The 12,634-nt window shown below is 37.2% G+C and overlaps 1 protein-coding gene across 2 annotated transcripts in view; it reads left to right on the top strand.

Moving 5' to 3' along the window:
* The window catches only part of LOC106768171, a 33,791-nt gene that overhangs the window by 11,086 nt on the left and 10,071 nt on the right, over positions 1-12,634 (top strand). For both annotated transcript variants that reach the window (XR_002668413.1, XM_014653161.2), the window contains exons 10-14: positions 9,096-9,246; positions 9,392-9,506; positions 9,622-9,704; positions 9,820-9,894; positions 11,545-11,619. Coding sequence is in view for 1 of the 2 variants with exons in the window: in XM_014653161.2 (XP_014508647.1) it covers positions 9,096-9,246; positions 9,392-9,506; positions 9,622-9,704; positions 9,820-9,894; positions 11,545-11,619 (499 nt within the window). In the remaining variant the exon portion in view is untranslated. The remainder of the gene's footprint in view (positions 1-9,095; positions 9,247-9,391; positions 9,507-9,621; positions 9,705-9,819; positions 9,895-11,544; positions 11,620-12,634) is intronic.

The following is a 12,634-nucleotide window of genomic DNA, read 5'->3' as shown; positions in this document are numbered from 1 at the left end:
TTTAGTTTGTTTATATTTCTTAATTGTATTTTGGGCTTAGCCCATATTTCTTCTATTATAAATAGAGAACCCTATGTGTGTATTTAACACAAGGGTGATTTCTCCTAATCTTCTTCCTATTTCATAGTCATCATTGGTGAGTTTCTTGACAAAGTTTTTGGTGACCTCCCTTTTCTCCACTGAACACAGGGTTGGGATCATGTGTCCACTGTTGACATGAGCCACCCATTCTTTTTTGATGGTTTGATATGCATTTCACTCTCCTTAGGTTATTTTATTATTTTTTCTAGCTTTTTGGAAATAAAATTCCTTCTAACACCACCTTAGCCTCTAGAACAAATTCTCCTTTCTTTTCTAACCATTATTTTAGTAGGGAGAAGATGGACATCTCTAACTATTCCACTCGGGCTTCCGAAATCTGGTTATGATTTGGTGGGTTGGGTTACAAATCCCATCTCACTACCATGGTTGAATTTGTTCCTACAAAAAATCGATAACACTGTATAAAAATTCTCAACTTTGTAGTGTTATTAAATACACTATTCACGCTTCATGTGCATCAATTTGGATTGAGGCATGTGCCCTTTATACTAAGGACACAAAATGTCTATATGGCATGTGCTAATATCTGTTAACACTTCTTGCTCCATAACATTATGAGTTTTTGGTGTCTCTTGGCAGCTTCATGTTGCCTTACATGATTTTAAAAGGCTCCTTCCGCCATATGTAGATGTGAACAAGGAACTTGAGAATGAAAATACGTTCTTTATGGCCTTGGGCTTGTATGGCTTACAACAAAAATATATAAGTGAGTGCAAACCTCACTTTACAAGTTGGTTTTATGAGATTAAGTGAAATTTAAAGTCAACTTTCTAATATGTTAGGCTTATTGTGCTACTTGTTATAGTGAACTGCCCACAACTATTTCATTTCATGCTCAAGGTGTTTAGGTCTCTGTGTGATGAATGTGTTGAATATCAACTAAAGATATGATCAAATTATAGTATATAAGTGGATATACCAATTTCTTTTAGGATGTCAAGAGCATATATCTTATGAGATATTACTATAATAATCTTTGGTTTGTTATAACAATCTTTCCTTGGATTTAAAAAAATAATCTTTGAATTGAGCAACTCTTTTACCTTGAAATTCTAAAGATTTCCTAGGTCTTTGATGAAGAATGCCCTTCTACTCCATATTTTATTGAAACCAATTGGATAAATATTCTCATGAATTACCATTGCTAAAACAGCATATAGGGATGCCATACTACATTTTTATTTCATGATGGAGCTTCTCAATCAAGGAAAACATTTTGGACTTGTTGTCAATTAAAAAAGTATAGTAGAATTGGATTAAATATGTTTTCATCCTCAAACTACTATAAAAAGTTGCATTTGTCCCTAAATTAGACTACGTACCTATTTTGTCTTGCACTTTATAAATGACACGGGGAGGTTATGTTTTAGTCCATTGTGGAACTTCGTTTGTCACATGGAAAACACTCTATGTGCCGATTGTTTAGAAGAATGTCTTACATGACTTTCACAAAGTGCTGGGATGAAATAAGGACTTAATATAACTTTTTAGAATAGTTTGAGGATGGAAAACATATTCTAAATTAGAATGTCCCTAAATTAGAATTAACAAGGACTGTTGCTTCTCTTTTAATTTGAGCTCATTTGCTGTAGTGTAGGCTTCTTAGTTTCATTGGGCCTTAGTTGAGCCCATAGGCAGGCTTCTTAGTTTGACTGGGCCTTAGTTGAACCCAAGTATTGTAATTGTATAGTCACAGGTACTTAAAAATAGGCAAGCCTAAGCTCATTGTTATGAATTTATCTGAAACAAATAAACTTTTCTTTCCTCTATGCAAGAGTTCTAACACAATTTTGTTGACAATTACCCATAATCACGAACAAAATAAAATAATCATTGAAAGACTTGACGAAATATTTCATTCAAGAAATATGACAATACATGATGATTCTAGTGTAAATGAGACAATTAGAGAGACTTGGAATCAACATCTAAAGCTTCAACAAACTAGGATGTCACAATTGAGCAAGTATCGCCAATGGAGAAATAATGTTGGAGAACATTGCGACTGTGTAGAGATATAAGATAGGTCATGAGACTTGGATTTGATGTCAATCATATGTTCCTTGAAGGTAGTTGAATAGAGTGAAAACTCCCTTGTGTTCAATACACACATAGGGTCCTTTATTTATAATAGAACAAATATGGGCTAAGCCCAAAATACAAATAAGAAANAACAACAAACTAAATAAGAAATAACAACAAACTAACTAATAAAGATAAAAGATAAAGATAATATATTTAACACTCNCCCTCAAGCTGGAGCATACAGATTGTATGTACCAAGCTTGGAACAAATAAACTAAATCCGAGGACCCCTTAATGACTTGGTCAATACATCTGCGAGTTGATCGTTTGACCTAACAAACTCAGTACATANTTCTTTAGTCAACAACTTTTCACGAACAAAATGACAATCAATTTTTATATGTTTAGTCCTCTCATGAAACACTGGATTTGATGCAATTTGGAGAGCAACTTGATTATCACAATACATCTCCATAGTATGGACGTCACATAAGTTAAGCTCTTGAAGAAATTGTTTCACCCATATGAGTTCACATGTGAGTGATGCCATCACCTTATACTCAGCTTCAGCTGTTGATCGAGCTACTACATTTTGTTTCTTACTTTTCCATGAAATAATGTTTCCTCCCAGAAAAACACAATAGCCTGTAATAGACCGTCTATCAATAGGCGAACCTGCCCAATCTGCATCACAATACCCAAAGACCTGAGTGCTTTCTTTATCTTCATATAACAATCCTTGCCCAGGAGCCTTTTTGATATACCTTAGAATGCGAATGAGAGCATTCCAATGGTCAACACAAGGAGCCTGCATGAACTGACTAACCACTCCAACTGCAAAGGATAGATCTGGCCTTGTAATAGTGAGATAAATCAGTTTTCCAATCAGCCTCCTATACCTCTCTGGATCAGAGAATAACTCACCTTCTTTTGTCCTTAATTTCTGGTTTGGGTCCATGGGATTGTCTATCGGTCTACAATCAATCATGCCTGTTTCTTGTAATATATCAAGTGTGGATATTGCAACTCCATCTTTTGATTGTGCTACTTCAATGCCTAATAAGTATTTGAGACCTCCAAGATCCTTGGTTTGAACATGTTTACCCATGTACTCTTTCAATTGAGATATTCCAACAACATCATTTCCTGTAATGACAATATCATCAACATATACTATTAAGTAAACACATTTCCCAGAAGAATGACGATTAAAAACCGAATGGTCTGTTTCACTACGCTTTAGCCCAAATTTTTGAACAATATAGCTAAACTTTCCAAACCAAGCACGTGGTGATTGCTTGAGGCCATATAGAGATCGATGCAATTTGCACACCATACCAGACTCCCCCTGAGCAACAAATCCAGGAGGTTGCTCCATATAAACTTCTTCCTCAAGATCACCATGTGGGAAGGCATTCTTGATATCCAATTGATGAAGTGGCCAATGACAAATGGCTGCCATGGCAAAGAAGAGGCGAATAGTAGTCATCTTGGCTACATGAGAGAAAGTATCACAATAATCAAGACCATAAATCTGAGTGTAACCCTTTGCAACAAGTCGGGCTTTGAGGCGATCAATTTTGCCATCAGGGCCTACTTTAACTGCATATACCCATCGACAACCAATCGCCTTTTTGCCTAGGGGAAGGGGCACCAACTCCCAAGTATTATTGTGGTCAAGAGCCTGCATTTCTGCAATCATAGCAACAGAAGATACTGAGGATAAAAGAGAAAAATAGGAGGGCGACACTCTATGATAGCTAAGAAAATTATAAATAGGATGAGGGTTTTGAGTGGAACGAGTACCTTTTCCGAGGGCAATAGGTCATGCTGAATCATTTGCACCAGAAGGCGTGGGAGAAGGTGACGAGGGAGAAGAATCTGAAGTAGGAGATTCACCATTGTCTTGGGGAGGTGGGCTATCCATTGGAGCCCTGTAAGGAATGATCGCATTATGTGGAGAAACGGGTGTAGGAGGATTGGGATCAAGACTTGGAATGACAGAGGAAGGACTTGGTGAAGGATAGAAACATCCTGAACAGATGGAGGGAAGTAAGGAGTTTGTTCAAAGAATGTGATATTGGCAGACATGTAATACTTCTTACTTTCAGGAGAGTAACACTGATATCCTTTTTGGAGTCGAGAATAGCCTAAGAAGACACAACCAAACACTCGAGGAGATGTATGAAAAAGAGGATCATTACGAAAGAGAATGGAGAAAGGGACTTTATTATCAAGAGAGGAGGAGGACATCCTATTAATAAAATAACATGCAGTTAGGATGGCATCCCTAAGTGATGGACAGGAATATGAGCACCAAGCAAAAGGGTATGAGCAGTTTCAATCAAGTGTCTATTTATCCGTTCTCTTATACCACTTTGTTGTGGTGTATGAGGACAAGTAGATTGATGTAAGAAGATACCATGGGAACTCAAGATGGTAGAAAAAAAGGATGAGAAATACTTTTTGCATTATCACTTCTTAATATTTTGATTACTTGACCAAATTGATTTTTAATTTCATTCGAAAAGGATGTAAAGATAGCTAACAATTCAGAACTATTTTTCATAAGATAAACCCAAGTACATCTTGAATATTCATCAATGAAGGTAACAAAATACCTAAAACCAAAAGAGGAGATACGACTAGGTCCCCATATATTAGAATGGATAATGGAAAAAATAGAATTACATATTGATTGAGACTTTTTAGGAAAGGAAGATCTAACATGTTTTCCTAGTTGACATGACTCACATTCTAAAGTCTGGAGACCACTAAGTTCAGGACACATCTTTTTTAATTTGGACAAATGAGGATGGCCAAGTCGATCATGTAGCACCTTAGGATTAGGAGCAGCAGCACAAGACACTCTTGGACGAGATCCAAAATGGTATAATCCACCAGCTTCATATCCTTCTCCAATCAGTCTCCCCGACCCACGCTCCTGTATAACAAAAGATTTGTGATAAAAGGTTATTGAACAATTTAACATTTTAGTCAACTGGCTTAGGGAAATTAAATTAAAAGGACAATTAGGGACAAAAGGACAGAGTTGAGATTTAGGGAGGGAGACAAGGAAACATGACCAACTCCCTTGGAGGAAGTTTTAGAACCATTTGCAAGGGTTATGAAATGAGGTTTTTCCGAAAGGAAATAGATGAGAACAAAGAGGTATTACCAGAAATGTGATCAGAAGCACCTGAGTCAATTACCCATGAATTTTGACCTTCCATGGATTGAGAAAGTAGGGTGTTGTTGATGTACTTGGAGATTGAGATGGTTGTAACAAGCTGTTAGACTTTAACCTTAGATACTCTTGATATTCATCCTCATTGAACTTAGTAGTGGAAATTTCACTCTTCGAATTCGAAGTGGAAGTTTCAATATTTGAAATATTGGCAGTTTTGGAAGGGAAACCATGTAAGGAGTAGCAATTCTCTTGAGTGTGACTCATCTTTTTGCAATATGTGCATTGACGTCCCTGACCTCCTCTAGTGCCACGTCCTCCTCTTCCTCATGTGACAACCATGACAGATGGCTCCACTAGTTCATATGTTTGCTGAGTTTGAGATACCGGGACACGCAGAAGACGAGTGGTCAATGTTTCCATGGAGGGGACCTCATGACTGGTTAGAAGTTGATCTCTAAGATGATCATAATCGGGATGCAGGGCACGAAGAATCAACACCATGTAAAATTTGTCTAGTTTCTTCTTGATATCCTCTAATGGATCCGTTTCCAAAAACATCCTGAGTTATTCGACAGTAGATTGGGCTTCAGCCATGAAAGACACCATATCATGGTTTGTCATTTTAAGAGTTGCAAGCTTGTTTGTGGTGTCATAGAGACATTGAATATCGTTGGCATAGATGCTTTGAGCTTTCTTCCAAAAGGAGTGATAAGTTTTGAAAGCCCTCAAAGATATAAGAAGTCTGGGTTCCACCGATTGCCATAATAGGGCACACAACTGGAAATCTGCTTGTTTCCACTGATCAGCTTTTTCGACAGGCACATGGCTTCCATCTCGCTCAAGGTGATCATAATGCCTTTGGCCAAGGAACCACATTTCAACGGCAGCAGACCATGATAGATAATTTTTTCCATTTAGCTTCTCAGAGGTAATTGATGGACTTCCGGATAAAGAAAGAGTATTGTTAGACGCCATCTTTGAAGAAGGTGAAGTGCACCAACGAGGAACAAGAAAACCCTAAGGGTTTAGATGAATGAAACTGTGATGGTCAATGACGTTGAATGCCAACGACTGTGGACAGCCGGCAACAGTGGCTGACGATGGTGGTCGGTGACGGCGGACGGTCGGCGGCGGTTGCCTGAGACGGTGGCTGGCGACGGTGGACGGCCGACGACGGTGGTCAGCGACGGTGGCTGGAGAGGGTGGCCGGCGGTGGCGGTCGGCCGACGACGGTGGTCGGAGACGGTGCCGGCCGGCAGCGGACAACAACACTGGACAAATGCGAGACAGAAACTAGAGCGGGACCGACCCGCTCTGATACCATGTTAGAAGTGGGTTTTAGGCCTAACTTAACCTTACAAAACCGGCTTGAAAGGTGAGGTCTGCACCCCACTTATATGTTATAAATTGGCCTTATCTCTAGTTGATGTGAGACTTCCAACACACCCCCTCACGTCGAGGTATATACATCTCGAGCGAGAGACTAGATATTAATGGGTGGTCCGATAACGGCCCAATAGTAGGTGGAACAATATGCCCAGCAAATATTGCTAGGATAGGCTCTAATCATAGCTTTGATACCAAGTTGAATAGAGTGAAAACTCCCTTGTGTTCAATACACACATANGGTCCTTTATTTATAATAGAACAAATATGGGCTAAGCCCAAAATACAAATAAGAAATAACAACAAACTAAATAAGAAATAACAACAAACTAACTAATAAAGATAAAAGATAAAGATAATATATTTAACAAAGGTAAACAAATCTTTAGTGAATATAATGTTAAAATGGTAGGATTGGGTGAGATGATAGCCAAGAATTTAAGAGGACAATTTTGTATGCATAGAACTGATGGATGGTGAGAGAAGAAAGGGGATGTTGGTGTCAATGCCTTGCAATTGTGTTTGAGGACTATTGATAGAAGTAATAATGGGTAAACAACTCATGTAGAATGGGGAAGAAAAGTATTGTTAGAAGTCGAACCTCAACTAGAGATATGACCTATTTACAATATGTGGGTGCAAATATCACTTTATAAGCTAGGTTTGTGGTAGCATTTCTCGTAGTTAAGTTGGGCCAAAACTAGAAGAGATGCTATGGTGATGATAGGAATGGAGATATGGTGCGGAAGCTTGTGGGAAAATGAAGTGTGGCTCTCGGCCATGATGATGTATAGAGGAGATCACTTGGGATACTTTAGCCTTGGGTGACCTAAGATGAGTAGTATGACACAAAAATGCAGCATAGCATTACTGAAATTCAAAGGTGAATACAAGATGGGGAGACACCTCTATTTATAGACCAAGGGTGTCTCCAAAATGTAGAAGCAAAGCCCTAAAAACAGTCTGAAAATATAGGCCATGCCCTAGCAGATTTGAGAACCAATATAAGCTATGTTTAGAGAAAAAGAAACAAAATCTTGTCATGGGACTAGACACACTCCTGGACACTGAAATGAAGGTGCTAAAGGTTGCAATGAAGGTGGCACAAATATGTTGCAATTGAGGTGGTTTAGGAGTGATTGCAAATAAGGCGACATTCCAGCCCTGAATAACAAGTGATACGAGCATGAAAAAAGCTTGTTCATAGGGGATGAACAGTGGATTTGGTGATGTTGCAGAGATGGACATGATTTCACTGGGTAAAAGAGTGCTCTACAGCAGCCACAGTCAACTTCGGCAGTTAGGTGAGCGCTGTAATCCTACCAGGTAAGCCACAACTTAATATTTGAGGCCCAAATATAACAGTTGTTATTATCCAACTTGTCAGTTGACTTAGCTTTCCATTAGAACCATTAGAAGGGTAATTCCAGCCATGGTTCCTAAATACAAGGATTTTTATTTACCATAAAAATTAAACTATGTATAATATGCCTTATTTACATTGTTTCTGACTAGTTATTTGTGTATTCTCTTGAAACATACAAGTTAACAGTTCTTACCTGAACCTATAGGTGTAGTGAAGTCATTTCGCTCTTGGAATCAGAACTAGGCTTTGAAATTGACAGTCTTGTGGTGAGGAATACAAGGAATGGAACATTTCCATTGTGTATCCATATTCTCATCATACTTCAGAATCTACCCTTGCCGGCTGGTCCCCACCCCAAGCCCATCCTTATCCCAGCTTGTTTTATGGTTGGAATTTAGATTTCAGTCCAGTCAATGAAGGCGGTTCTCATTTGTACTGCAGGAGTGTTTGCTTGTGGTGTTGATCTTAGCATCTTAGATTTGTCTGTCATCATTAGGGTGGGCAGATGTTATCAACTATCCTTTTTGGTCTTTGTCCCTGATTTAGATTTTTAATAATTCATGGCTCATTTTGTTCACTAAAAAGTACAAGTTTCTCTGGATTTGCAAATATTTGGCAGAGTCAAACCTGTTAGTTCTGGTTCTTGTGCACATATGCATTATGTTGCTTGGATTAGTTGGTTTGACTGGATTCTCAGTCCACCAGTTGAACTGCCTGGTCTGAGTTGAGTTTCAGACCATCGTTTCTGTGCTGAAAATAAGTCCTGAATTAGTCACTGCAAGACTATTTTGAACTGATGAATTGGATCATCAATAACATCACATGTTTTTCTTGCTTTCTCCACCCTTGAAGTCTTTTAACACTACATTCTTCTGTTTCACACTTCTGAACAAATTAAGAATAGCTTTTAGATTTTGAATATGAAATAACTATATTAGATCTAGCTTGTGTCTGCGAATTAGTTGGTTTCTTTTATTTTCTTTCACTATTTCTAATTAATATTATCATGTTGCAAATATATTGTAGAGGACAACCACCCGATTATCTACTTAGGGATGCCAAAAACTCAAGTAAATTCTTCAAGTGTGTTGGGAGTCTCCAGAACATAGAGAGCAGTGAGAATTCCAAAAATGGAAGAAGTCTCTATCAAGCATTGACAGTGGAAGAATATGAAGCTGTAAGTCTTGTATGTTACTGTTTTTGCTGTTGGGTCTTTGTCCAAAATGAACAAACCGGCATCTCTTCAATTTTTTTTTCTCTTTTCGATTCCTTTTTTGAATATTGCATGACTATCAACCATCATGTTTCTGGTTCCTGTTCAGAGAGAATTGAAGAAGCCTGCAATTGGAAAAGAGTATTTTAATCATATGAATCTAGAGGCAATTGTTACAAACTATCCCTACCGAAAAAATCTAGCTAAAGAAGATATTGTCAAAGGTTAGGTTCCAAAGAAGGCATCAACTTATTTCTTTTCTACGATCTGTGCATGTTTTATATTCCTTATTCGGCTTGATTGAACTAATGAATGCTGTATATACTCAACTTGTAATAGAAAGTCAAATACGACTGGCTCTTATTGATTTTTTGAAAGGGCTTGTTGAATTGGATCCTTCAAAGCGCTGGTCACCTGTTCAGGTAATAATTGAATGTCTTATTTTCTACATTAACCCATCTTTGAAACTATATTTGTCTCGGGATAATGCAAAATTTAAGTTGTAATTACTTAAAATGGTTGTTTGATTTCTTACAGGCTTCAAAACACCCTTTTGTAACTGGGGAACCTTTTACACATCCTTACATGCCTCCCCCTGAGACTCCTCAAATGGTAAGTAAATCTCCATTTTAAGCATCTATATTTTTATGTTTAGGTTTAATGTTTATTAGTACTGACTATCCTTTAAACCATTCTTTGAATACTTTGTTACAAGCCTCCCCCTGTTGTAGTTGTTTAACTGATGAATTTTGTGACAAACTTTTCTAGATGACTAAACTAAGAAGATAACTGAAATGGTTTTGATTTATTAAGGACGCACTGCAATGGCTGTCGATTAAGATATACATTCTTGTAGTGATATATGCAGTTTGAAAATTGAAATTGTGAAAATAGGATTCCTGTAGATCTTAGTGAGCTTCCATAGTCCAATTGCAAAGAGTATGTTTGCAATTCATTGTATAGAATCTATTTCTCTTCTTTTATCCAAATCATTTCTTTGTTTTTCCTGTGACCAAAAAAGAAGATATTAGAATGACAATAGTGGAATCATATCTCTATCACTATTGGGAAAAATAATGTTGAATAGGGATAGAGTCTGAAAAGATGGTGAGGGGCAATCCTCACTCCACAAGCATGTTTTGTGGAGTTGAATAAGGTCTACACTGAATGAGTGCTTATTCAAGATCCATTGCAAAGATCACTTGCCTAGCCCAATTGTATCGGCACAAAAGGATGACTTGGAAAAGAGTTATTGAAGTAATCTCCCTATATTATGCTTCAGGACTAGAATTAATAGCTACATTCTGTTTCTTGCTCTTATAAGAAATAATATTACCTCCAATGAATACTCAATATCTAGTGGTTCAACACCTGTCTAGAGGGGATTCCTACCTTGTCAGCATTGCAATACCCAAAATTTTTGGTTCTTTATTTTCATACAGCAGTCGGTGTCCTGTATGTAGCCTTTTTGAGGTATCTTAAAATATGAATCACGTCATTTCATTGAACAACATGAGGAGATTGCATGAATTAACCAACCACTAAATCTGCAAAGATCGCAAGGTGTAGTAATTGTGAGAGTAATTCCTGCTGTAGTTTGTGGTCTGTCAGTGATCCTGCCCAGTGCCCAATCTGCAGTTGAATAATGTTGGTATCTCATGTTAGAATTGTGTATTAATGTGTCTAGGCTCAATGTTGTCATGTAAATATAGTTTGGAGGAAAATTGTATCCATATTCTTTGAAAATGTCCAATTGGTTAAAGAGATATTATGCATATGCTATTCATCTCTATCTTAACACCTATTTTCTTTCAAATGGTATTTGATTAATGTTTTGCATAGTTCATTCATTTAGTTTTGTTATTGTTTGATATATTACGTTGTGTGTTAATTAAGAAAACATGTTAATTAAGAAAACGTAGACTTTTGATATAGTTTGGTATTGGTAGATACTATTGATATTGTTTTTAACAATATCTTCTATTTATCATATTTATGTGTAGTTGTCATATATACTTGTATTATTCTACATTTAAATATATTATCCTATGTGTGTTTTAGACACAAGGGAGAATAATCCTATACCTAGTTTTACTATATTCAGTATTTGTCATGTTATTTATTGGTATATTCCCATCATTTAATCAGTCTTTTATTTGGATGTTGCTGTTGTATCTTGTAGTTAGTTATTTGATCAGATAATTACGTAAATTCCAAAATCTTCGTCATTTAAAATTCATCTTATTTATGGTTACTTTACAGCCAGTAGTTCAGAATATCAAGGTGGATAATCATCCAGGAGGAGGACACTGGTTTGCTGCCGGTCTATCACCTAATGTGAGCATGCTACTTCGCTAAACATTGCTGTCTTTATGTTCTCATGTATAGTTGGATACATTTAGCTGTTGACAGAGGGGTAAACTTTTATTTTAAATTTAAATACCAAAATAGAGTTCTAGAAGATTTAGGTTGTTAGTTGATGTTAAATATACTGAAAATTATATATTGGAATTAATCCCTTGTGTTAAATACACACATAAGGTTCTCTATTTATAATAGAAGAAATATGGGCTAAGCCCAAATACAAATGAATATGTAAGAATAAAATAAAATAAAATAAGAACAATGTTTCCCTAATAAACATATAGGGACTATATTTCCCTAATTAACATAAACATAATATAAACTAAATATAATATCTCTAATACTCCCCCTCAAGCTGGAGCATACAGATTGTATGGACCAAGCTTGAAATAAATAAACTCAGTTTGAAATATATGATCGGTCTTCAAGAGTGTGCGGCAAACAGATGCGCAATCACATGTCGACGAACAACTAACAACAATAGCGAAACTTCAAATAACACCATGAAACTTCAAGTGGGATGACTATGACAAAGGAGAACAACAACAAACTCCAGGGACTGGATTGCCATCAAGTAAGGATGGGGCTTGCATCAAAACTGCAGAGACTGCCATCACTGACTGATGGGGCCTGTAATGGCTAAAAGCGACAAAACTACAAGGAATGCCATCACTGACTGATGGGGCTTGTAGTGGCTAAAAGCGACAAAACTACAGGGAATGCCATCACTGACTGATGGGGCCTGTAGTGGCTAGAAGCGACAAAACTGCAAGGACTGCCATCATTGACTAGTGGAGTCTGAAAGCCTGAAACCTGGCTGGAAACATTCTCCCCCTCACGACGAACGGCGGAAATGACGGTGCACCGATGACAGACCGTGAAAGTGGAAGATCATAATGGGCTCTTATTCATCAAAGCACCCAAAAACAAATCTGACAGATTTGACAAAGGGTTGGTGAAATTGTTTCAACCCATAATTTTAGTGTTG

This window comes from Vigna radiata, chromosome 7 (genome assembly GCF_000741045.1).
Source record: "Vigna radiata var. radiata cultivar VC1973A chromosome 7, Vradiata_ver6, whole genome shotgun sequence".
Lineage (NCBI taxonomy): Eukaryota > Viridiplantae > Streptophyta > Magnoliopsida > Fabales > Fabaceae > Vigna > Vigna radiata.
This window is presented reverse-complemented; position numbering and strand designations above follow the sequence as displayed.